This window comes from Dendrobates tinctorius, unplaced genomic scaffold, assembly GCF_039654945.1.
Source record: "Dendrobates tinctorius isolate UK_male_01 unplaced genomic scaffold, ASM3965494v1 ptg000124l, whole genome shotgun sequence".
Taxonomy (NCBI): Eukaryota; Metazoa; Chordata; class Amphibia; order Anura; family Dendrobatidae; genus Dendrobates; species Dendrobates tinctorius.
This window is the reverse complement of record NW_027361792.1, coordinates 3,806,331-3,833,219: the sequence shown is the minus strand read 5'-3', so window position 1 is coordinate 3,833,219 and position 26,889 is coordinate 3,806,331. Positions and strand designations below refer to the sequence as shown.

At 42.3% G+C, this 26,889-nt stretch overlaps 1 protein-coding gene across 1 annotated transcript; it reads left to right on the top strand.

Annotated features, from left to right (window-relative positions):
- The first annotated feature begins 18,393 nt into the window (after positions 1-18,393).
- Positions 18,394-25,581, top strand: FGF3 (fibroblast growth factor 3). The gene is made up of 3 exons (XM_073541739.1): positions 18,394-19,089; positions 22,577-22,680; positions 24,146-25,581. Exons 1-3 carry the CDS (start codon positions 18,816-18,818, stop codon positions 24,476-24,478), a joined length of 711 nt encoding a protein of 236 aa, XP_073397840.1. The 5' UTR covers positions 18,394-18,815; the 3' UTR covers positions 24,479-25,581.
- Positions 25,582-26,889: the final 1,308 nt, after the last annotated feature.

The window sequence follows — 26,889 nt, the reverse complement described above, 5'->3', positions numbered from 1 at the left end:
CGGTAACCCGGATACCTGGAGCGCTCCCGATAATCAGCTGTTCGGTGCCGCAGCTGCATGTGTCGCGGCTGTGTGACAGTCACAACAATCAGGCTCTCCCATGCATGTGTTGTGACTGTCACACAGAGGCGGGACACACGCAGCTGCGGCACCAAACAGCTGATTATCGGGAGCGCTCCAGGTATCCGGGTACCCCATGCAGCTATTCAGTAAGCACTATAGCTATTCGGATAAGGATGTTCACTCATCCCTAAGACGTCCCATTCTGCAGTCACCTGACCACTTCTATCAGTCGACATCCTGTTCCAGTCAGCTGACTACTGTAGACAGAGTCCTCAGCAGTCAGGTGACTGAAGAACGGGATGCCGTCATGTCTAGTCTAGGCTAGAGACTGTAATAGATATGTTATCCTGCTGTAGCGGTCACATCAGTAGTCAATTGCCACTAGACATGAGCCATGGGAACCGTCTCCTACCGGCTGGCATCCCCGACTGCTCTTTTCATAAGGCAGCCTGGCATGATGTCATGTGTGAGTCAGCCGCAGCGAAGAAGTCATGGGTACGTCAGCCGCAATGATGTTATGCCAGGTCTACAAATCAGAAGAAAAAGCGGGTGATCCCGGGAGGTATTAGGCCATTTGCTTGGCTACTAGTGGCCGACCAGGGTCCTGTGAATTATTTCGCTCATCTCTAGTAAGTGGAAATGGATACCAAAACCGAAAACCAAAGATCTCCTTTCGTTTCTATACAAACAAGTAGACTGAATATAAAATGACTATAAATCACCGTTGAATTAGATCAGATTGGCAGAGGCACTGGCACAGTAATGGACTCCAAAGGTAAGGTGAACTGTTTAACAAATTCGGGCAGCACACTGCTGGTGATCAAAGACCCTGTACTATTAGACTATCCTTTCTAGATTAAACGGGTGCACTCATTTACTGTCTTCAGGAGCACTTACAGGATTTTTTCTTGCTGGGGAGCAGTGCGCTCCTGAAGACTGATAGTGCGCTCTAGCGGGATGGTTGAGCTGTTGGTCTGAACTTTACGCTCTCCAATGCTACAAGCAGAAGAAGCTTGGCCACTGAAACCTTCAAGAAATGCAGGGATACCAAAGACGGGATCCAGCGATACAACCAGCTTCACAGTTGCGCATGCAAGTTGTATATCAAAATGCTTTCAAGCATGCACTTCTTGTCTAGAAGACCAGTCGCTCTGATGAGGCTGGCAAGTACAGTATTAGAAATCCCTCCATTTTTGAGAAAGGAGAAGATTAATAACACGTAAAGAGTTCTGACATCCCCATCATCAGCAGAATGAGGGGGTTACACATCTTAGGTTACTCCTTCACTCTGCAGACAGAAGAGTTTTGGCCTCCACCGATCAGACATCCAAAGACTGTGCCATTAGTGGGCTCCAAGCTCTGATACCCTCATGATCTGCTTATCACTGAGGAACGAGGTCCCGGAAGCTTACCAATCTTACCTCCAAAGGACACCTGGACAAGCATTCATGTGTTTTCAATAGGAAGAGACACCATTGGCTTATATCATGGGAAAATAAAAGGATAATCTGTCCAGGAATAAGCCAGTTGGGCTCACTGAAAAAAAGTGAGTTCACATAATGTATCCAAAAAATACAATCTGAACAATGTCCAAATACCGCAAGACTATGGCCTACATACCTTTCGTGTCTCCCTCTTTCCTCATAGACTGTAAGCTTGCGAGCAGGGCCCTCACTCCTCTTGTTATTTGTTATAATCTACTGTATGTGATTATTGTTATGCTGTAATGTCTATTGTCTGTACAAATCCCCTCTGAAATGTAAAGTGCTGCGGAATATGTCGGCGCTATAAAAATAAAATTTATTATTATTATTATTATTATTATTACATACCACTGCCCAAACAATCAACTGGAAAATGTAGCTGCATTCTGTACAAATGTTTGAGCTACGGCGTGCATACTAGAGAGCCACATCACATTTCTGCTATGGAGCCTTTGATAAGAGGGCTTGGACCCAACCTTATGTAACTAAGAGGGGGAGAAAACCTGTGCACGACTCACAACTGGGGGAAAATAGGCCCAATGGTCATAAAAAGGGTTTGGAGAGGAAAACTAATACCGGGCTCTTTTGTCCTATATAGCGAAATCAGATTATTTTGCTCTTGGCTCCACACGCTCCTGATTGGGGGATACAGCATTCACATCCCATAATGATGTTTAGCAGCCTAAAGATATCCACTGTAATAAAGCAAAATGACAACAAGTTAGTGATGAGCGAATAAGTAGAAATTTGACGTCGGCACATCTTCAAATTTAGCCATGAAAATCGTTTTGTATAGAATTTTTGTATAGAATAAATGCAAATAATATCTATTATTATGGTCTAAGGTCTCTCCAGATACCAGAGCATAAAGGACATACAGTAGGTAAAAAAATATATATATCTACTCAAATGGCATCACCTGTCCCACCGCACAGTCATGCTCCGGTCAGATTGTCTTCTTCGCTTAGGGTGAACCAAGAGAATGTCAGACATCCACCATTTCCGCTCTTGTTGACCATCTTCTTTGGTCCAGTCGCCAGTGCAGTCTTGATTGGGCCATCTTTGGCGACTTCTGGCACCTGCAACATTTGATATCTCTTGGCATCTCCTTTGCGGACTAGACCAAAATGTCAAAGTCACACCCTAGTTGGCAAAGAAGAGGGCAAGCACCAGAACATGTCAGTGAAGACCAGAAGAGGAAGACTTGACCAAAGCAGTGCTACATGGCACGACAGGTGAGTGCTGAGGGAGTAGACCTTTTTAACCCATTTCTGACCTAGGGCTTTATAATCGAGCAAAATGGACGGCCAAAGGAGAATCTTAAAAAGTTAGATTTTGACTAATTCAAATTTTTCAATGTCAATCGATTCAATAGTAAGATAGTACTACAATATATCATGTACTGGATGGAGAGTAAGAAACACAGAGCTGACTATTTACATACCAGCTCGATGCTCAGATAGGAACAAGGTGCTTAGCTACCAGATCCAACCTGTGATACAACGAGATCTCCACTCGCCCGATAGTGTTACAACCAACACAAAGATTTTACTGTAGGCACTGCCTTCCGAAAAGGTATTTGAAATTGAAGTTGCAAATCAAAGAGAGGCGAATGTGTAAGAACACCTATCTGGTTTCATTTCAGAGAGCGCTCTTCTTTTCACAGGGGACCTTAAAAGGGAACATTTCTAACCAACTATTTCATACACAAGTTCAATAACAAAGGCGACCTGAACACTTGTCTGTCGAAGTCATTGTGTGCGGGATGTCCCTTTCTACACAACTCCTTGACTAACTGGAAAAAAGATCTCCTGGAAGAATACGGGTTAAGACGACTAGAATTCTTCCAAGGCCTACCAGCCCTAGAAAAATGTCAAAATCCTATAATTATATAGGCTTGACCTAATGCGAGAACACAAATCCCTGCTCAATAATACAACTCAAGTCCTTTGTAACCCAGTTATAAACTTATGAATAACCTGGTGTTAGAGGGTGTCCGTATCAACCCCAAACTGGGGCTTTAAAAAGGGGGCAATAATGGAAAATAGTTTTGGTTGCAAAAGTATAAAATAAAACACAAGATCAAATTTCAGGAATTATTAAAATAGTCTATTCCACTGGATTGGTGTGGATCTCACCTGTCGCCAAAACAGTTGACTTGTATCCTCCATTCTTCCCTAGCTCCATGGCCGCAGTGAAAAAGATTTGTCTGAAGCAGCTGGTTGTGCATGTGCCGTGCTGCTTCATTCAACTTCTCCTGGCTGTAGTCCTGTAGCTACAGAGAACAAGGGAATTATGACTCAAAGTTCCAGTGGTGGGCCTACACTAATCTGGATTACCAGAATTTAAGTAAACTTTACTCCGTCAATAAAAAGTTAGGCAGTCATGAAAAGGAAGCATTTAAAGAGGACATGAGACCAGATAAAAAGTGGGCAATCTTTACTGTTATTTTATTCCTGTGGCTCCCCTGATTTTTTAGAAAATCTGCAATGTGGTTTCACAGACATGAGTCTGTTTATTTATTGTTATTTTTATGGTTATTACAAGGAGGTGGGTCTCACAGGATCCTCGGGGGTGGGTCCTTAGTCTGAGCTGCAGAATTATCCTGTGAGCCATTCCTGCTTTGTAAATACACAACTAGTTATGTAGCAATCAGCTAATCATCATGGATCAACATTTCAAAACTCAAATGGATGTCCTACCATGTAATATGTGGATGGAGAGGGTCCATCAAATAGAGAAACAACTGCTCTGGCAGATGGAGGATCCAAGGAGAAACTCGACCCTATGATGATCATATGTCCTACCAGTGTCACATGGTCTGCTATACACATTTAAGTCAATCAAACCAGTCTATATTGGCGGGGCCAGATGACCATATAATGTCTATGGGGCCCACGGAGGGAGAATATTTCTGAAGGTTTAATTACTACACCCAATTTTTTTATTTTTTCCTGGAGATAATCCACTGCCAGGGGTGACTGACACATTCATTCACTGAAAACTGAGCTGAATAGTTGTCTACACCCTAGAATATCCATATTGGTATACTCCAATGTCTTACCCTATTCTTAATTATGTACATACTAAATGGAGGCCGGATGCTATCGCATCGGGAGGGCGGTAATGTCACGATGGGGGCAGGCTTTGCAGCGTTGAGAATCTCTCCCCCTATGTGCTCACCCACCTATCCACTCTCTCTTTACCCATGTGCTGACTTCTCCCGTCTGCGCGCTCTTCTTTGACCTGTCTACCCCATGTGCTATCCCCCTTGTCTGCTGTCTCTCTACTTCCTGTGCTGCGTTCTCCCCTCATGTGCTGTCCCGTTTGTGCTGACTCCCCCCTGTGCTCTCTCTCTTTCACCCCTGTGTCTGTCCGTGTACAGAACATACCACAGCTCCTGGGCAGGGGAGGAAGCAAAACACAATACTGACATTACAGCAGGAGATCGCAGAGGATACATTTTGTGAGGTAAAATATTGTTTAAAAACAGTCAGTGAAATATTTTACCTCACGAAATGAATCCTTTGTGATCCTGTGTTGTAATGTCAGTCTTGTCTTTTGCTTCCTCCCCTGCCCAGGAGCTGTGGTATGCTCCGTACACTGACACCGACCATTTTTAAAATGAACTGTCGTTCTTGGGAAAACCCCTTTAATGTGACCGGCTTCCTCCGCCTGTAGACACGTCGCGCATCTGCTGCTGGGATCAGCCGAATGATTCACTGCACCTGCGCGGAATTCGCGCAGGCGCAGTGCGACGGTGTTCCGCTAGTGGTACTGCGCAAGAGGCTGCGTGAGTGTGAGAGTGTGTGTGTGTATGAGTGAGGGAGAGTGTGAGTGAGTGTGTGTATGAGTGTGAGTGCGCGAGTCTGAGTGTGTATCTGTGCGTGTGTGGAGCGTACGGCGTATAGACTGTGAGTGTGGTGCGATGGTGTTCCACTGGTGGTACCACGCAATAGGTTGGTACCAGCAGCAGTTTCCATATTGAGACACCCATCACTTGGGTGTCCCAATATGGCGGTCAGTGAACTTCCTACGCTTGGAATTCTGGGATACGGTGACATCTGGACAGAACAGGAAATGAAAACATTACAAGGCAATTATATACATAGATCAGGGTTAATCCTTTATTTTATTACACTGGTCCCCTAACGATATTTTAATCACAGTTTATCCCATTACTCGAATCTTCAGCAATCAGCTGGGATTTGTGGAGGGAACCAATTTAATTTCCCTGCAGTGCCACCGCAGGAGAATTGAGGCATTACACCGCTCATATAAAACTCCATTGGTTGTATCTGTCATATATGTACGATCTGAAACTTCCAGAGTATGAGGGCCTCCTTGTAGGTGCTCTCTACTCCAACTACTTGTGGGTGTCATTAATAGAGAATCCTTCTATTAACCCAAGTCGTTTACATGGGGTCATTTAAATGATAGTGCACCCTAAACTTTTTAAACACAACTTTCAAAACGGATGTCTCATCATAGTTTCCCACATAACATGAAATTAATAGATTTTGTCCCGTTAATAGGGGCAGCCTGATCACGCCATTATTATGGCCGTGCCAAGATTACTCTGCCAGAGGGAAAAAAAAAGGTTTGCAGAGATATACAAAATTAAAGTACACCCCCAAAATAATTTACAGGGCCAATTACTTTGTACCTCTGTACCGCCAGTACTATAGTGCTCAGTACAGTGACTTATCACATAGATGTTATCCCAGAAACAACCTTCTAGAGAAAAACAGAAAAATCTATTAAATTAGACAGATATGGAAGTAAAGTGGATCCCGACATAACGTCACAGATGCTGAATTACTTTGAGACGAGGCAATAAGTGTGCTGCCATATAGCAATCAGCATGGTGCCATCTTTAAAAGATACTCTTCATCAGAAGCAAGCTTCTAGAAGAAAAACTGTATGTCATAGGAACTTGATGCACTCCGATATATATCACATATTGTACTCAGGATGGTGCCAAGTTACAAAGATATTCTTCCCTACAAATAACCTTCTAGGAAAATATTGGATGTCCTATAACCTCGACGCGTGAAAAATTACTTTGATTAATGGTACCTGAAGGCATATACATTGTGTCGCTATATAGTGCTTAGAATGGTGTCATTTATAAAGATATCCTCCCCTACAGGAAACCTTCTAGAAGAAATACTCTGCATACCATACGAAATCAGAGAAATGCAGAAGTAGAGCCCCACATATCTCTACGGATGCCGAATTATGACACCGTACAACTTAGGGGTCTGCGTGGAGACTTCATACATTTATGAGCTTTACAAAGATACAAAATAAGGGAATGCAGCATACAGTTATACTAAGGAATTACCCCCAGGCCCCTCTGAACTTTAGATGGCCCCCTACATACAGTAATAACGCACGACTAAGTATTGATTAGCTAACTGTGTGTGCCTGCAGCGGGTGGGACATGTTGCAGTCGCCCACACTGCAGCCTCCCCCTATAAGCCGCCCTATTGCCAATTTGTTTGCAATGCTTTTCCCCTCTACCGGAGCTCTCTTTTTTTTTTTTTTTCCCCTGACAGGCAGGTGAGATCAAAGCGACACAGGACAAAAGGGGCTCCACAGTGATTTGTCAGGGGACGAAAGGCAGCACTGTCTGGGAAATCAGCTACAGCTCAGAAATGGGCCCTCAGCTCACCAGCACTAAAGAAACCGTGGCATGAGAAAAAGTACAGCAGAAAAGGTTCAGAGGTCAGGATGATTTGGTTTGGATTATGGGAGCCTCCTTTTAAACCTGAGAATGAACAGGATAATAACCTTTGTTAATGTCCGGGGGAGGGAATTAAAAAAAAAAAAAAAATCTTTTGTATACAATTGCGCAGGGATTGCCTGCAATTAAAATGTCGTTGTTAGGCCAATTCTGGTTTCAGACATGCTCTTATGAACACTCAGCCCTTAACCCCTTGTGCCCCGTGAACACCAAGCACGGACGTTGGTCTGCAGGATTAGACGAGTGCAGCAGGGTCTGAAAAATAAAACGAAGTGAAAAAAGGCCTGAGGCAACCTGCGACATAAAGGTATAAAATATAGCAAGAAGATGGCACCACAACATCCAGATGAGCCGCCATGCTATCTGTACGGAATGATTGGCATATATATAGATGCTCCTAACACTATAATACTACCGTAGGTGGCTGTTATAGCTGTTGAAAGTGCACAGTGTGAGAGACTGGGGTATATTATGTTGGACATAATATACCAGTAGTGGTCCTTGGGTAAGGCTACTAACACTATAGTGCCTACCTCAACAAATATGAGAGTGTCACAAAGAGAGTCGCCCGGATTAACAAGGTCCGAGTCAGATGTTGAGGGACCAGGACAATCTGATGATAAGTGGGCTACTGGAACAAACCATTCATGGACAAGGTAAGAGAACCTGGATCTGATGAAATGCTACTATAACAGCAGATCAAATGAGAGAGGGTATATGAAGCGTATGAGGAAACTCTGGATGGATACGAGACCTGCATGTCCACTGACTTAGAAACAACTAGTCACCCAACGTTTTTATATATCATTAAGAGAAAGCTATTACCACAACTTGAGATGGATCAACTGCACTGCAAATCCACCCCACGTGAAGACCTGGAAAAACAACATGTGCAACCCCCTGAAGATCCTGACCCAATTAGAGAGCACTGCACAGCTGATCTGAAAAAGAAGATCTTAGATAAACTAAATACCATCAATACCAGAGATAGCAAAGAAACACCACCAGAAGATGTCAATAGAGCACTTGCATCAATACCTACCACCATCAATAGAGCACTTGCATCAATACCTACCACCATCAATATAGCACTAGCATCAATACTTACCACCATCGTGGAAATGCTTGGCTATACAACCAGCAAGAACAACAGAAGTACGTGCTCCCTTGGAAAAGAAGACTGGGGACAAAAGAAATACAGAAGACTAGGGAGTCTTCTGCAAGACTAAAGAGATACACTAGAGGAGCTGAGGCCAAGACGCTAAATGCCCTGTTCTCCGGAGAACCATCCAAGGTGTACTCCCAACTACAGAGTAACAGCACAAGGGCAGCAACTCCGCCAATAGACTGAACCATACTGGAGGAACATATGGGAGAAGGAAAAAACACACAACACCAGTGCAATGTGGCTGCAAGATCTGAGAATGAAACACAGCTACTGGCTAAAGAAATTACATGAACACATGCCAAAGCAGATGAACCAACTGCTAGAAGCAAGCCACCACCCAGCTTGGCTAACGCAAGGAAGAACAGGGCTGATCATGAAGGATCCTCGCAAAGGAACAGTTCCATCCAACTACCGCCCAATAACATGCCTTACAACAACAAGGAAACTCCTGTCAGGCATCAAAGCCAGCAAGCTACAGAACCATATGAACCAGTACATGAATCCAGCTCAGAAAGGCACCGGGACTGACACCAGAGGCTCTAAGCACCAGCTCCTAGTAGATAGAGCAGTCGCTCAAGACTCAAGATCCAGACAGACCAATCTCAGCACAGACTGGATTGACTACAGGAAAGCCTATGACTCGATGCTACACACATGGATCTGTGAATGGTTGGCTCTCTACAATGTCAACAAGAAATTAAGAACTTTCCTCAGAAACTCTATGGGGCAATGGAGAACAACATTGGAAGTGAACTCAAGACAATGAGCACAAGTGGCTATCAAATGCGGCATATACCAAGGTGATGCACTGTCCCCATTGCTGTTCTGCATAGGCTTGAACCCCCTCAGTCAGATAATTACAGAGTCTGGCTATGGATACAAGTTCAACAGTGGAAGCACCGTCAGCCACCTCCTCTACATGGATGACATCAAGCTGTATGCGAAAAACGAACAAGACATCGATTCACTGATCCACCTGACAAGGACCTACAGTGAAGACATTGGAATGTCCTTCGGACTGGAGAAGTGCGGCTGGTTGGTAATAATGAGAGGCAAGGTAGTCAAGACCGATGGAGTGGAATTACCAGCAGGTCACATAGCAGATGTACAGACAGGCTACAAGTACGTCGGCATCCCACAGGGATACGGTAACCATGATGAGGAGGCAAGGAGCGCAGCAACATCCAGATACCATCAAAGGGTGAGACAGGTTCTGAAGAGCCAGTTCAATGGGAAGAATAAAATCTGTGCCATCAATACATTTGGCCCTGCCAGTTATCAGATACCCTGCTGGCATAGTGTGCCGGCCAAAAGAAGAGATGGAAGCTGCAGATGTGAAGACACGAAAGCTCCTCACAATGCATGGAGGTCTCCACCCTAAGTCTAGCACCCAAAGATTGTATATCCCTGTATGGGGGGCACTGATCGCTGTGAGGCAGCATGGAGGGGGCCGCAGGTTCTCAGGGGACAACTCTGCAGTGAGGCCCAGTGTATGCACTGTAGCTGATGGAATGCACTCCTAGTATCACTATACACGAGCTGTGACAGGACTCCTACTGGACAGGACCTCTCTGTCCCCTGCATTGCTTCTTCCTATATGATGGGAGGTGGATAGCGTCCTCACCCTGGATCCCATCTGGAAGTAACTGAGTCTAGAATGTGTCAGCATTAGCCGGCCCCGACTAATGAAAAGAGGAAACTACAATTTGTACAACAATAAAAAAAATATGGAGGGTGGAGGAGAAGGATCTTCTGCAGAAATACCGCCACCCTCCTCAATTAAGAAGCCATTACCAGTTCAAACATGCACCTACCAGGTCCTCAAAGAGAACTGTTGCCCCGCAATTACAGGGATTAACCCTTACTGCTCAGAAGTCACCACTGCCACATTCACACATCTGATGTCACACAATTTGGAGATTTAAACATGATACCCCCTCACTAAGCACAGCAAGAAGACTGCGGAGAGGATACAATCTATCACTATCTGCCTCACAGGCTATGACATAGAGACACAGATGTGAGACAGAGGGGTAGACACATGCAGAAGATATACTGTATATATATATATATATATATATATATATAATGAATAGATGTATACAGCACTATGCAAAAGTTTTAGGTACGAATGGAAAAAAATGCTGCAGAGTAAAAAGCTTTGAAAAATAGAAGTGTTGCAGTGCTACCATGTGAGCACTAGCTGGTGGCACTATTTGTAATATTTCATTGGGAAACTCGACTCAATAAAGAAACTCAATATTATCTGTGCGTTGTACGGCAGTAATGTTTAGCATAGTATGGCAGTATAATATTGTGGTAACATGCACTTGTAGTTGTGTTTTACAATACATTTTATATATTATACATTACGGGAACTTCTGAAGTTTGGTTGTTTCCCTGTTTTCTGGAGAATCGGCCCTGACCTTGGCTAATAGCACAACACTTGTGACGGGGAGCACAAACATTTTCACAGGCCTTATTCACTCTTGTGGGGGGTTAAATAGCTGATTTACTTAGATTTTCTGTTAGCGGGTGACCCTCTAAAGATGCCACCTGTCAAGAGGTGTTAAATCAGAAGCCAGTGCGGTCGTTGGGGCGCTATGAAGACCTCTCTGAATTGGTTTTCTGAAGAGCACATTTGGGCGCTGTGTAATTATAATACGGGCAGTGTTCAGCCCAAGCCCCGCGCAGAATTACTCTACATGAAAGGGAACTTTCTTTTTTTTTTATGTAAAGTTTTTTTTTTAATTTATTCTTCAAAAAAATGGTCACCAGACAGACAGTATACAATTCCCAAGAGCGGACTTACGGCTTATTGTATACATGTCTGGAGGTTCCCATTGAATGTTTCACAAAGTGAGCTGAAGACTGGGGGGTCCTTTGATATTTTAGAGAAGGTCACATGTCCTTTATTTAGAAAGAAACAATTCAAGCTCCGAGTAAATGCCGAGCCGCGCTCTCTGGGCCAAACACACGAAGCTTTGAAGCCTGAGTGTCTTAAAGCCAAAAGCAGAAAAACTTCAAGACGATGGCGCTAATTATGAAAATGGCAAAAGACGTAATGTGACCAAGATGGAAGCAATTTTGGCAGGAGTCATTTGTGCTGCTCCATGCGCAACATGGTATGGGCCAATAGATTAACCCCGCACTGTCTGAAAGGTCCTCACTCATAAAAAAAAACAACTTGCTATCTACAGAAGGGGTTTCCAGACTGAGGCTCTATAACGACTTCTATGTCATGGCATGCTGGGAGTTGTAGTTTTACTACAGCTGGGGAATCACAGGTTGGAGAATGTTGCTCAGATTTGTCTCTTCGCAGCTTCTCTCACACTCAGGACCCATCTCGTGCTGGCGCAGCGGCTGCCCAGGCATCTCTTTCTCTCTGTCTGGGTTGCTGGTCCAGGTCTTAACACATTCCTTGTACGGCCGAGGCATCACTTGCTGCATTGCTTACTCCAGTCAGTTCTCTAGAACCATCATCTTGCTCTCCGGGCTGCACAGGCTTCCCCAGGCAATCCTTGCGGTCACACTCACAATAACTTCCAGTTTCACAGCTCATTTCATAGTTTACGGCTATAACATTTGAGGCAAATAAAGCAAGTTTGCCCCCACACACCCTTTATGTGGTGGTAGTGGGGGGGGGCAAATATTTTTTTATATCTTTATATGCCATCCAACACAGAGAATTAATCTGACAGCAGATGGGATGGCTTCGCTCAAGCATTGCCTATATGGCGGCCATATGTGTGTCCCAGAGGGTTTGAATCATAAATGCAAGTTATCGACACAGATTGCTTCCTGATCGCTGGTGGTCTCATTTCTGGGAACTTTACTGACTCTGAGTTTCGTTGAATGGAATGATTTAAGAGAGGGTGAGTACAATGAGACTTTCTCCACTGCTGATTTTCTAAGCATGACACAATAGCCGATATATAGACATCAGACGCCTGCTGATTTCAAATATCAATGACTGATCAAACCAAGCACAGACGCTCGGTGCACCCTTAGTGTGGCCAAGCAATTCAGTGCACCGTCCCCACCTACTTCTCTTGTGTCTATCTCAGCCCTCCTCTGCCTTGATTGACACCTCTGGCTTAACAGGAGTCAGAGAAGGTGCAGAGATAGACGGAAAACAGGTAGATGGGAAGAAGCCCAGAACTGTTTGGCTACACCAAGGGTGCACTGAGCACCTGTGCTTGGTTTGAACAGTTATTTTGTGCCACCTTTAACCTCCTGGGCCTCAATGCAAAATCTGAGAAAGGGCCCCTTTTATGTGACCGAGGTTCCCACAAGCACCAGTAACCTGTCGTTCATGCTACCTCTGCACCAATTAGCGCTACTCTTTTCATTTCAATTATATGCACATTATTTCTGCATTTTTTACTCCATCGTAGCGCTCATTTTTGCAACAGAATTTGCCACCTTTGCGGGTAGCACATTTGCCTTACTCTCGTCAAAACGTGTCTGCAATTTTTCTCTGCTAAAGTCATGCGATGGTTGCAATAAAGCACAATTTTACAGAAATCACTGCAGTCTTATTACTCTAGAGGATTTATTTCTGGCTAATATTAGGCATTAATGACAAGCAGACACACATCATCCACCATCAGCCCTCCTACTTATTACCAGTTTACAGCGGAGGAGAGTTCTGCCACCATCCCAGCTCCGTCATTGACCTGGATGGTTCTAGGTCGTGATGCACAAAGATAAGGAAGAGGATGCTATTAATCACTTTCAGGATGTCATCAAGATAAAAAGGAAATAATCTGATGGAAGGCAGTAATCCGCACAACACAGCGAGAGAAGCAACATGTATGAAGGGGCTCCTATACAATATGGTCATAGCCCCCTTATGGTCAAATACAGGCCCCCTGGGTTTCTGGGGGACCTCTGCTACCAAATAAGTCACAGATACTATAAATGACGTGGAAGTTTTTTTTAGCATGGGGTATACATTGTGCACCAAGGCCCAAAAGCTCCAATTTTTGACATTAGGTCATAGTGACCACTTGGCTGGACTCAGATTCCTAATGTGTATTATTTCCCACACATGTGCAATCCAGGAAAACAGGAAAGACCAGATCAGGCCAAGCTGCGTGATAAAACCTAAGTAAGAACCCCTCCTAATTCTACCCCAGGGGGCAATATGGTATCATAGAAACACAGGACCCCAATGAACTCCTGGAACGTCCATGAGGCTCCAAGAAAAAGGGTTAGCAGGTACGACATCCCAAAAGAGCTGGGTTCGCCTGAAGCCTGACAAAACCTAATCAGACAGCAACACATATTCGGGGAAAAGTGAGGCGCAATTAGTACAGATTTTGCATTGAGACTTAGAAACTTTGAAGAAAAGCTTTAGGGGATTATTTTAGCTCCAGGACAGACACTTTATAGGGGTTGTAAATTGGGTGAATATATGGAGGACTTGTGGTCACATATCTGGAGAAACATTTTACAGATGGATTGTTTGATGGTGGAGATTTACCAAAACTATTGGTCAAATTGACAACCACCTGGTGTTATATCAGTACCTGATCTCCGTCTTTGGGACCTACACCTTATGCACATGGCCAGATTACCGATCCGTCACATCTATAGATGGCTGCAGATCCAATATGTTCATATGCTGTATGGAGGCGCAATATGGCAGCACATGGAGCTCTGACAAATGTGTAATACCAAACCATGTACACGGCAAGCCAGCCCCGTACATGGACTATCATCATACCTTGGGGTCACACCGGAATTGGCGCAAAAGCTGCACAAGCCAGTAGCTGATATCTCCAGGCAACAGAATACATCAGGCAAATCGATCTATCCAATACATTGAAGAGACCACCAAATTGTGGACACAGCTAGACCAGACGAAAGGTGGAAAACATGGCCACCGTGATCACAATGCAACCTGAATTATCCATATGGGAGCACAATTTCAAGTAAATTTGTGCCGCAACGATACCTTGGTTCATGGTTGTGATTCCTCAGAATTACGGTAACTTTTGAAGACCTAGTCGAAAATGGTCAGTGGTCTGCCAGCCATTCTTGGCATCTTCTACTGAGGAGTAGGGAGACCTCGATTATTATGGCTGATCCAGGCAGCTGGTCCTCATCCCTTCTCAACAAAGAGGGGGCAATGGATGAATAGAGAATGTATTACATGTATATGACCCAAAGTCAGGGTCCAAACCAAGTCAGAAGATATTGGAAGGTACTAAAGGACCTAGTTGTTTAGGCAGGAGGCAAGAAAGTGTATCCTGGGTCAGCTAAGCATTGGTTTGGGAATAAAGACCATTTAGGAGACTAAGAATCCATCTGCACAACCTAGAGACATAGCCAGTGACCCAACTGGAGGATGAAGCTGATGGCCACCATGTCATGAGGCAAAGGAAAATGGGCAGGTGGGGACAGTGGACCAATGGCCACAGGGTCATCAAGTAACTCTGATTATTAATTATAGACCCTAAGGATAAGTGATTGACTCCATTCATCTCCAAATGGGGGTGCCTTCTACAGGATATATGGGGCCCATTACTGTGGGTTAAAGAGGATCTTCTTCTGGTTCTTGTGGGTCGAATGGACCCATCTCTTCCTATTCTAGTAACTTAAGTATCTATGACGGCAATTTGATTTACTAAAGCTCTAATCAGGTGAGGAAAAAAAAAAACATTTAAATCTGTCAAGGAATGGATTCCACTGAGTTATTCTAGGGTGGTTTCAGGATTTCCCCCAAATGAGCCCATTTTAAAAGCAATCTGTCAGCAGGTTTTCGCTATTTAATCATAATAATAATGTAAACAGTATGATGTAGGGGGCAGATAATCTGATTCCAGTGATATGTCACTTACTGGGCTGTGTTTTGTTGTTTCAATAAAATCAGTGTGTTATTACCAGGAGATTATCATTAGAGGATTAGGTGTCTTGTGCCTCCTGGTCCAACCACTCCCCCACCACAGATTAGAAGCTTTCGGTCAATATACAGTGTACACAGAAAGCAGCCAATCAGTGATGTGGGCGGGCTTATACCGGGCTCAACATTCTGAGCTCTGCTAGATCTGCTGCGTAGAAAACTTTGATTCTGTTGCAAATGCTACTATGTGATACATTGCTGAAATCAGGGTCTCAGCCCCTTCATCAAGCTGCTGACAGATTCTCTTTAAGGTATAGCACTGTGGATAAAGTGACAAGGACTGCAGAGAACTCACTGAGTCGGTATTTGGCTAGATGTCCTGGTTAATAACATTAGTGGGGTGGGTGGGCCAGCAGAAAAGGGTCTTCTATTAGGCAACAGAGCTGAAACTTTTTTTTTTCCTCTATGGGTTTGTGAGTGATAAATGTTATGAATGTTCACGAGAGCGTTTTATCAAGTTTCTAAGTGATGAGTGAACTCCTGACTTGGCGAAGACTCAACGTGTAAGGGAATCTTGTAAGTTGTCGTAGGCTACGTCCACACGGTCAGTAACCGGCAGCGCTTTGGATGCAGCACATGTCTGCTCCATCCAAAGTGCTGCCAGCTTTGGAACGCAGGTGATTCCGCATGTGTTCATTGAACCGTGCGGAATCACCGCGTCCTATACATTGCACTGGTGATATTTATCTTGCGGAGATGGAGCGTCTCCGCAAGATAAATAGAAGTGCTGCAGTCTGGAAAGCCGGAGGAGCCTGTGGACGCATAGTGGGAATGGGATTTCTTGAAATCGCATCCACTATGCTGTAACACCTTGACGATGCGGATATACGCAGCGTCCAACCCGCAGCGTTTACTGACCGCGGGAACAAACCCTTACTCTACCGCACAGTGCCTGAAAATGGCTGATCAAGATCAATGACAACATACACGGGGGATTCTGAAATACATTAGAATAGAAATATCTGTCCGTAGATAAACAGGAGGAAGTTACATTATAGCGATTATCAGACATAAGAGATGAATTTCTAGCAGACACATATTATGAAGCTTACAGGCAAATCCCATTCTTTAACCTGGAGCAGATTTAATACTGATAAAAAATTGAGCTCTGGCTCTTGTAAAATACTTCTTAAGTTTTAAGACAAGGAATTGTGATAAAGTAAAAAAAAAAAAAGCGAGGAAAAAAACAAACAATGCTCACCTGTTAAATAACTGTGGCTCCAGCGCAAATGCTTTGGTGGTCCGCATTGGAGTTTCCCCCATTTAGCTGCAGCGATGATATTACTTACATAGGACCGCTGATGACAATTGTTGGCCTTCGTGGTGATGTTGCATGGATTTTATCACATTTCTGAATTTTAAGCAAATGTATTAAAATCCCAGAGATTCGTTTAAAAAAGAACACGTTGGCTGCCATCAGCCACCACTAGGTGGAGCTCAGGAGCTTCGTGCATACGCTTCATTCATTGAACTCAATGATACATCAGTATACGTTTAAACAAGTGACAAATGGGCAACCTGTAAATCACTTTGGGGAGATTTTTGGGGCATTGAACAACATTATTTAAAAACAAATTGCCAGCCACTAGGGGTCTGCTACTTCTATCTAACTTATTCTCTGTCTTATGTCATGTGTAATCCATCTCAAGCAGCATAGAAACCAGATTAGATGAAGTAGGGGCGTGTCTTTGTCTCACACTACAGGAAGTGGGGCGTGTCTATGCCTCTCTACAGGAAGTGGGGGCGTGTCTATGCCTCTCTACAGGAAGTGGGGGCGGTCTTTGTCTCTCATTACAGGAAGTGGGGGGCGGATCTATGCCTCTCTAAAGGAAATGGTCGCAGATCTATGCCTTTACAGGAAGTGAGGGCGGATTGGTCTCTCTACAGGAAGTGGGGATAAGGTCTTTTCCTCTCTACCAGAAGTGGGTCAGGTCTTTTCCTCTCTACAGGAAGTGGGTCAGGTCTTTTCCTCTCTACAGGAAGTGGGTCAGGTATTTTCCTCTCTACAGGAAGTGGGGTCAGGTCTTTTCCTCTCTACAGGAAGTGGAGGCCGGTCTTTGTCTCTCTGCTCCTGCTCTCCTGTCTGTCATACTGAATGTACAGGAATAACAGACACACAGGGTTCCAGTTCAAGTCATTGGACAATAGAAGGAGCAATGCACGCAGGTAAGTGAGAGTTGGGATGGGGGATTACAATACCTATAGTGCTGGCAGAATGGTGATGAAAAGGAAATCAGGCACAGAAAAAGAGTGGATGATAAGCAGTAGGGTATAAGATTTGGAATTTTTCCTGGGTATATTGGACTGGTATATGCACCAAAAGCAATTTTATCTTGTTGTGGGGAATGAGGGCAACAGCACCGCCCTTTTTATGTTAAGTTTTGCATGAAAGATACTCTTTAAATTTACATCAATACAGGGAATTTGAAACTCCAGAATTTATGATCTAAAAATGACCAGGTGTTAGTAGGTGGACATTTCCTTGAAGTGTCAGCCTGCTATGGGCCATAAATTTTCTGGCTGCCTGGCAATCCACATGATCCATCCAGTTCCTCACGGAGGTAATGAATCAACACTTCTTTTCTCCCCGCTGTCCAGTGAAAGCTCATTAGTCTCATTGATACTAACAAATTGACCTAAAGGAAAGGGTTCTTTACAATTGAAATAAATTGCCTTTCAATTTGTGTTAAAATAGAGGCCCGGCCTCTCTCCACCATCCCACGGCTGCCTCCTTTTCATATGCGCCTTTCACATGTGCATTTTGTAAGAGTGATTTCCCCAGGTCGTTTCCAGCATCCTTCTTCCTGGCTGTCACTTATTGTGATGGGGGGGATTGATTGGAGCAGGGACCATTCTCTTAAAATCCCCAACGTATAATTTTCATATGCATAAAATTGTTTTTTTCTTTGCTTTTTTTAATCTTTGATAAAGGCAGAGACGGGTGCAGACCCTCTCCTCTGACGGGCTGCTGACTCTTTGTGTTGTGGGGTTTTTTTTGTTTTTTTTTTGCACTGAGCCACTGTAAGTAGTGCTGTGTAATTTTATCCAGCCTGCACTTTTCGTTCACACAAGACTGATACCTTGCCTGCCTCCTTTGTATCAATTGGTCGTCGGGATCTGTCTATTGTTGCAAGGGGAGGGGGGGGTCTTTTATTTCAGAGCAGTTGAGCACCACTATTTTTTGTAAACTCATAAAACTCAGAAGAGATGGTTAAACCCTGAGCGCTGCCACTAATCCATGAACCTGCAGCCCTCTTTGACATCTATTTACTTAGAAGATCAAGAAGAGACAGATAAAAGGTCAGATAACACTTCCAATGTCTCATGCATCAGACTAGTGTGACTTGCTACTTAGAGAGCTGCTAACAAGACTTCTTTAATGGGACCCCTTGTGACATTTGCTTCCAGCCTTACAGCCTTCAGTATTTCGGCCATGCCACAATGGTTATAATCTGGATCTTGTTGCTCAGTTGTTTCGATCTTGGTCGGCAGGTATCCTGGGCTAAGGCTTTGTCTGGTACTGCTAAGGTGCCTTGTGCCAGAGGCAAACTGTGTGACCCCAGGTTAAGACGCGATGCGGGAGGACGCGGTGGGGTTTACGAACACCTTGGAGGAGCACCTCGACATAGGAAGCTTTATTGTGCGACTAAGTATCACCTACAGATACATCTGAACGGAAAAATCAACGGGACTCTAGAGAAGAACAGCGTCTTCAGTAAGTGCCAATGTCGAATGGATAAAATATTTGTATCTATTGTCTAGTCATATCTATACATCAGTCAGTTGTATCTATCCATTTGTGTATCTGTTTGTAACAATCTATTTCTATGTATCTATTTATCCATATCTATCCGTTACATTCTATATCTATGTATCCATCTCAAACTATACTGACCGGTGTGTGTGTGTGTGTGTGTGTGTGTGTGTATGTGTATGTGTATGTGTGTGTGTGTGTGTGTATATATATATATATATATATATATATATATATATCTCAAAATATTTTAAAGTTTATCAACTTATATATAAATGTATCTCTCTGCATATACATAGTCACTCTTCTTTGATGTCTATATACCTTTTTGTTACATACAATAACCTTCATATATATTATACCGCCTGGATATTAGGTCCTCAGCATGCCTCTAGGGGGTACACTGCTATCCTCATACCCTGGGGGCACGGTTATTTATTTCAGTAGGGAGTACTTGGCTTCGGAACATTGAGAATCGCTTCTCTGAATGACAAGACAACTACTACAACTTACTATATATACAGCAGTTACAGTCTGGATGTAGTGAATATACAAACTATCATTCCCTGATGCAATTTATAAACAAGAATAATGTTTGCAATACTGTAACACTTTCATATATGCTCATTCTCAGTATAAAATATGGCAGCCTAAGGTTCTCCCCAGGACTGGAAGGAATCTGAGGAAGTTATCTTGTGAGGTCTAGACATAGAAACAAATATTTTCTTGATTAATGGACAGACATCGCGAGTCTCTTTTCCATGCAGTCTCTTATTTCATCCATAAGATGTAGGAATGAATGAGCCGGTGAAGTATTATCTCCCTCTCACTGTGCCTTTCTCTGAATAAACCTGGAGGGAAAGGATGTATCTTCTGCTTCTCCTAACAGGTCATTTGTTTAACAGCAGATAAGCTGTGTTTTTTGCAAGGAAAAAAAAAAAAAAGGGAAAAAAGGCTGTCTACAAGAACAATAGATTAGTCCAGCATGCTGTTACATTCACAGAGTTTTGTCCACAGTCCTGGCTTTCCTGAAATCCAAAATGCTCAAAAGGCAGAATAAAGTCTCTGCAGTTAAGCTCACTTGTGACGTACCCATTAAACTCTATAAAATCGTACCATACACAGTAGTAACAAAGCCGAATTTGTGCCTTAGTAATATCACAATGTGAGGGTCACCAGACTGTTATCCTAATTGACTATTGTAACCACTATATGCTAAATATTCATAGATGATAAACTCAGCTCTGCTACATCTGCATGTTCACTTGATTGCATGTCAATAATGGATCCTACAAACATCAAATGCTAAATCTTAGTGAATCTATATAATTTTAGGTTAAAAACAAAAATGAAGTAGAAAAAGTAATCGTCAATATACCGCCGCCATGTATAATATACATATGTATCGGCTTTTCTTATGTGTCATTTTGTTAATATGTTATAGCTTTAGCGATTTAAAGGTGATATGGACTTCCGTGCAAAAATTCATATGGATTACAAAAAGTGACGTAATGGAGACCGGCAGTGACACAATATGGGAATGTAAGAGAATACTGAGACATTGATCCATAAAGCCAGATCAAGCTCAGCTCAGGGGGGGTTTGATATCCCACACCAATCGATTCTCCACATTTGGACATGCTTTTTAAATAGCTGCAGAAACACGATGAAGCAACCCTTGTAACAAATTACAAGGTGATCTCCCCTAGAAGGCCTTGCTGCAACAATATACAAGACCCTCTGGCACTGAATACGTTCAGGTCCGGCTAAAGCTTCTTACGCTCAATAAAACAAATGAACTGTGCCGCCTATTTGTTGCCATGCATTATCCCAACGTTTTGGGATTGTCAAGATTAAATCTGACTCCTTTTGCCCCATCGATCTAAGTGTGCCACTAATACCCTGAAAAATATTGCATTTGTTTTTCTAATCCCCGAAAACTTTTAAAACATTTATACTCTTTCTTTTGATGGCAAACAGAGATTAGGAAACCTCAAAGGATTGGGGAGGAGAGAGGGGAAAACCACGATTTCCTAAAAGGCAGCTCTCTCAGGGAAAGCTTTTAGAGGTATCTCTCCTACAGATAATAGATGGTCAAGCAGAACAGACGTGAAGGGGGCACTTATTTTAATTACATGGTGTGAGTGGCCAAAATGTAAGAAAGTAAAATAATTTGACATTAAACACAAGACCACAAGGGTTCACAAACTTATTATTTTACGTTTTCTTATATGAAGAAATTCAATATTGATAACCATTATCGATTGGGTTCCAAATTAATTAAAAAAAAAAACTATATGTACTATAAAAGTATACATTTATGCCCAAGCCTTTAATTTCAGTGCAGAAAAAATATTGATCCCAAAGGTCAAAAATATGAAAAAAACAAATGAAAACAGATCTCATTTTGGGCATCAATCCTTCCTCAACTGACAGGTGCACATTTTTGGCTTGACAGTTTTCAAACAAAAATTGACAAAATTAATTGAGATATAGCTGTATTAATTTGTAATAAGCTTTAAATAATAAAAAAAAATCCTTATAAAATCGCCCATTAAATTCAAAAGAGGAAAAATGGATCCATCATGATCAATGCGTTTAAAATAAACCAATTAGCATTGTCTTCAGTGGGAAAAAAATGGGACAGTTAATCAGGACTGATAAAGCAGATCACGATAAATCAGATTAATAAATAGCCATCAAGTTTATATATATATATATATATATATATATATATATATATATATATATATATATATATATATATATATATATATATATATATATATTATGGATCTGTTCTTTCAACAACAAAAAAATCCCAAAGTAAGTTACAAAAGCAACAAATATGTACTACAAATATGCCAAATATATATATATATATATGATAAAAATAATTTAAAAAAATCATTAAATTCTTTGTGTTTTATAACTTAGTTGGGCTAAAAAAATTTAAACTTTTAATTAAAAAAACCCTACGGTAATTATAGAACTTCACTGAAACAAACGAATCAACAACACTTTTTTTTTTTTTTTTAACAAAACATTTATATGCAATAAAAGAACATAAAAGTCCCAATTTCAGCAATGGTCTTTAAGGTCTTAATGTTCCCAAATTAAAAAAAAAAAAAATTAAAGAAAAAATATATAGAAATATTTAAGAAATTCACATACTGGACTTCTTAGCTGCTTTAAGAGCATTATATATATATATATATATATATATATATATATATATATATATATATATATATATAATATATATATGCTATAATTATATATTGCTATAAGAGCAGCTAAACCATTCCCGAATGTGGCGTTCTTTGGCAATACGCGCTCACAGTGATACGTTACCTCCCGCTCGATAGATACATTTCATACATGGGAACTTGCCGGAAGGTCTGCTTGTGCTGAGGGGGATTAAACATTGTGTTTTGTTTATTTCTAGGTATTCTAGAAATAACGGCGGTAGATGTGGGAATTGTCGCCATCAAAGGACTGTTCTCTGGGAGATACCTGGCCATGAACAAAAGAGGGAGACTTTACGCCTCAGTGAGTATTCTGAAACGCACAAACACCTTTTACTCCTCGAAGCTAAATCCCAGGAACCCGAATCTTTACTTTTGCAACAGTAGCTCTGCCTGCATCGTCTTGTGTTTGTTTTGCTTCTCTTTGGCTACGAGGGAGGCATCAGGTTGGCTAAAATGGGACTGTAGTAATCCACGGAAATTCAAAAACACACAGAACCATCACACATGACGGAACTTCCTTAGAATCTAATCTGTCGTGTTTATTTTACCGACGCCACAATCTGCAAAATACCCGCACCAGTTACACAAGGTGGGATTTAACACTTCCCTTTTAACTAAGAGACAAAGACATCAAACTAATGACAGTCTGATTCCCACCTTAGGGGGAGGAATATATATATATTTTTTACATTTTTCTTAGTTTTTATTATTATATTATTTGAGCGAGTATAAATTTTTGTCAACCTAAAAATTGTGCCACCCGAAGGACCAGAAATTGCATAAAAGCAGATGATGCGGCCTCAATGGAGCCCTAAGAGAAAGGGGACCTGGCCAAGCCAATCTAGTATTACTTCCCCTAAAGGAAAATTATTAGCAAGGGGGAAAGTAGTTGACACCAGCGCCTTCTTGGATGGTGATGTGGTCATTCATTCCTTCAAATATCAGATCATTGCATTACAGTGACCCTCTATGACCAGCTAGGGTGCAAAAAGCCATCACTATGAACCTCTATGGACATCACGATGGCGGGGTAGACCTTAAATATCACTAGTTGTCGGCAAAATGTTGGTTTAGCCAACATATATTCCTTTCAAGCCCCCATATATATGTATGCTCAATTAAACTGAACATGTATACATTTTAAATAGTCAGAAAGAGTGTGGGGAGAAGTATTATTTAAGGGGATTGCCTGTTTGGAGTATTGTTGTTTTAGGGAGACCCCTAATCTAGACCTCCATCAAACAACTGGAGAAGAGAGCAATTACAAAAAAAAGTCCTTCACGCTGGAGGACTTGACACTCCAGTGCATTACATGAATAGCCCACTGATTTCCATACAGAGCATGTAATACTTTATTTGACCACTAGTTGTGCTGCTTGGATTACCTACAGGACACGTGGTCAAGGCAACAAAAGATAGTAAAATGTGAACAACCCCTTGATATACCAAAATGTTCAACACAAAAGGCTTCTTTATATGAAAGCATATTCATAGTGCCTGGTTTTCAGAAATTGGTTCCCTAGGTATGCAAATCCAGGGGCAAGAAAATAACCTTCCATGTAGCTGACCCCTTCCAGTCAATCAGAGGAGCCCAGTAACTCTGACCCCATTGACAGAGCAGCAGGAATGTTTCCAAGGTTTTAAGAGGAGAGGGAAAGTCACTTCCTCTGGACTCTGGGTCAAATCACACCCAAGTAGTGAATGTAGACTGTACATTATTCCTGTTGGTTCCTTCTTACTCATTTATCGCTCATGTTCTATTTCAGGAGACCTACAATCCTGAATGTGAGTTTGTAGAGAGGATCCATGAACTTGGATATAATACATATGCGTCCCGATTACACAGGACAGTTCCAAATGGAGCTGGGACAAAACGTAAGGCCAGTGCGGAAAGACTTTGGTATTTGTCCATCAATGGCAAAGGGCGACCCCGAAGAGGTTTTAAGACACGGCGGACTCAAAAATCCTCCCTCTTCTTACCTAGAGTTCTGGACAACAAAGACCATGACGCAGTGAGGATTTTTCACACAAACGTAAAGCATAGAGAAACTTTTCCAAAGTCACAGAAAAACAATGGGAGACAGAGAAGAGAACAATGAAGAGACTTGAGAGATAAAGGATGGCCTTCCCAATCTTGGATGAGGATTGTGAACTTCGACACCTGTTACACTTTGTACAGCCTATCATGGATTACCTCCATTGCTCTCTTTATGGTACATGGAAACCTAATAATTTATTCTCACATCTTCTAACATGGCTGATTCACTAGTGGTCATTGGCCGGTCTGACACGCAACTCGTTACCATTTTCCGGTTACACTGGAGAGTGCCTATTGTGAGATTTCCCTTCGAATGTGACTCTGGGTTCATCCACGTGAAGGACCAAACTCTATTGAATAAAATTGTATCTGCAACCTGGTCACTTTGGGGCTTTGGTTCCCTAATGCAGTGATCCCTCACTTTGCAATATTATGTGAATCCTTAATTTCCAAGGTGTATTATCTGTTTTACACATGTATGGCTGCTTATAAATGGTTCACTCTACACCACATTTATGAAAGTCCCTGGTGGCTTCCTCTACACACCTCCGCCAAGGTCTTCTCTACCTCCACCAAGGTCTTCTCTACCTCCACCAAGTGTCTTCCAACAGCAATCGATTAATTTCCTTACCTCTTACCCAAAAGTTACAACTACAAGAAGTTAAATGATTGTTGGTTGTACGAGCTTTGGGTGTCATTTCTGAACTGGCACCATTGTAGACCACCACTTTCTGATGTTCAAGCCATGGAGAGCCTTAATAACCAAGCAGGGTGTTGTAAAGTGAGGGATGACTATACAAATGATAGGAACATGTGGAACCACCAAGCTGGAAGGTTGTGTAGGTAAAATGTTCTGCGAAATTGTCTCAATCCATTCCCTTCCTTCCACCGCAATGACTGGGAGACAGGTTCTTGAGAAATTTTGTTATGTACTTGCTTTCTCCATATGTTTTTTTCCCGATCTCATCCTTGATATCACTACGCCGCACTCCCGACAGTCGTTTATTCTACCTCACATTCCACTGGAAGACTGTGCCTCTCTATTGTTCGCTGGCCCTATGAAGCCAATAAGGAACTACAAGGGTTTATTTCTTGTACATCACTAACATTAGATATTGGAAAACGAAGTTAAGGGTTGTACAGGAGGGCAAGTATTAAAATATATTTATTAATATTGGCTGAGTAGATGAATTGAAATAACTGAAACAAGAAGAGTCTTTTCAATTGAGTCCAGTGTGGAAATCTGAAAGTGTGGCTACTAGACATGCGACATGTGGTCTCGTTGGTTTTTGAGGTCCATTCAAAGAACAATTTGCATTGTTAACAGAAATACAATCCAACAATTATAGTCCATTAAAAAAAATAAAAATAAATAATATATAATATATATATATATATATATATATATATATATATATATATATATATATATATATATATATATATATATATATATATATATATATATACACACACACACACACATACACTAGCTGAAGAGCCTGGCGCTGCCCGGGCATACTAACTGGTTAGTTATAACAAATTATAATTATCCTCCATCCCATAGGCCCATGCCCATATACCCATCATACATATCCACCATCCCATAGTCCCGTGCCCATATACATATCCGCCATCCCATAGTCCCGTGCCCATATACCCATCACACATCCTCCATCCCATAGACCCGTGCCCATATACCCATCATACATATCCACCATCCCATAGTCCCTTGCCCATATACCCATCATACATATCCGCCGTCCCATGCCCATATACCCATCACACATCCTTCATCTCATAGTTCCATGCCCATATACCCATCATACATATCCTCCATCCCATAGTCCAGTGCCCATATACTCATCATACATCCTTCATCCCATAGTCCCGTGCCCATATACTCATCATACATATCCGCCATCCCATAGTCCAGTGCCCATATACCCGTCATACATATCCGCCATCCCATAGTCCCGTGCCCATATACCCATCACACATCCTCCATCCCATAGTCCCGTGCCCATATACCCATCATACATATCCTCCATCCCACATTCTCCATCCCATAGTCCAGTGCCCATATACCCGTCATACATATCCTCCATCCCATAGTCCAGTGCCCATATACCCATCACACATCCTCCATCCCATAGTCCCGTGCCCATATACCCATCATACATCCTCCATCCCATAGTCCCGTGCCCATATACCCATCATACATATCCACCATCCCATAGGCCCGTGCCCATATACCAGTCATACATATCCTCCATCCCACAGTCCAGTGCCCATATACCCATCACACAACCTCCATCCCATAGTCAACCATTATGACATCATAATGAGCGGCGGGGCTTGCAATCTATGAAGACATCAGCGTCGCCATGGCAACCATTGTATCATCATAATGAGGGGCGGGGCTTGATACGCACACACTGCTTCCCCAGTATGCAAATAGGGGCATTATGA

Bases quoted from the DNA above. Each gene is read 5' to 3' on its own strand.
- FGF3 (XM_073541739.1), top strand. From the start codon at position 18,816: ATGGTTATAATCTGGATCTTGTTGCTCAGTTGTTTCGATCTTGGTCGG. The intron at 19,090-22,576 runs GTAAGTGCCAAT...GTTTATTTCTAG, and splicing joins AGAGAAGAACAGCGTCTTCA to GTATTCTAGAAATAACGGCG. The intron at 22,681-24,145 runs GTGAGTATTCTG...GTTCTATTTCAG, and splicing joins GAGGGAGACTTTACGCCTCA to GAGACCTACAATCCTGAATG.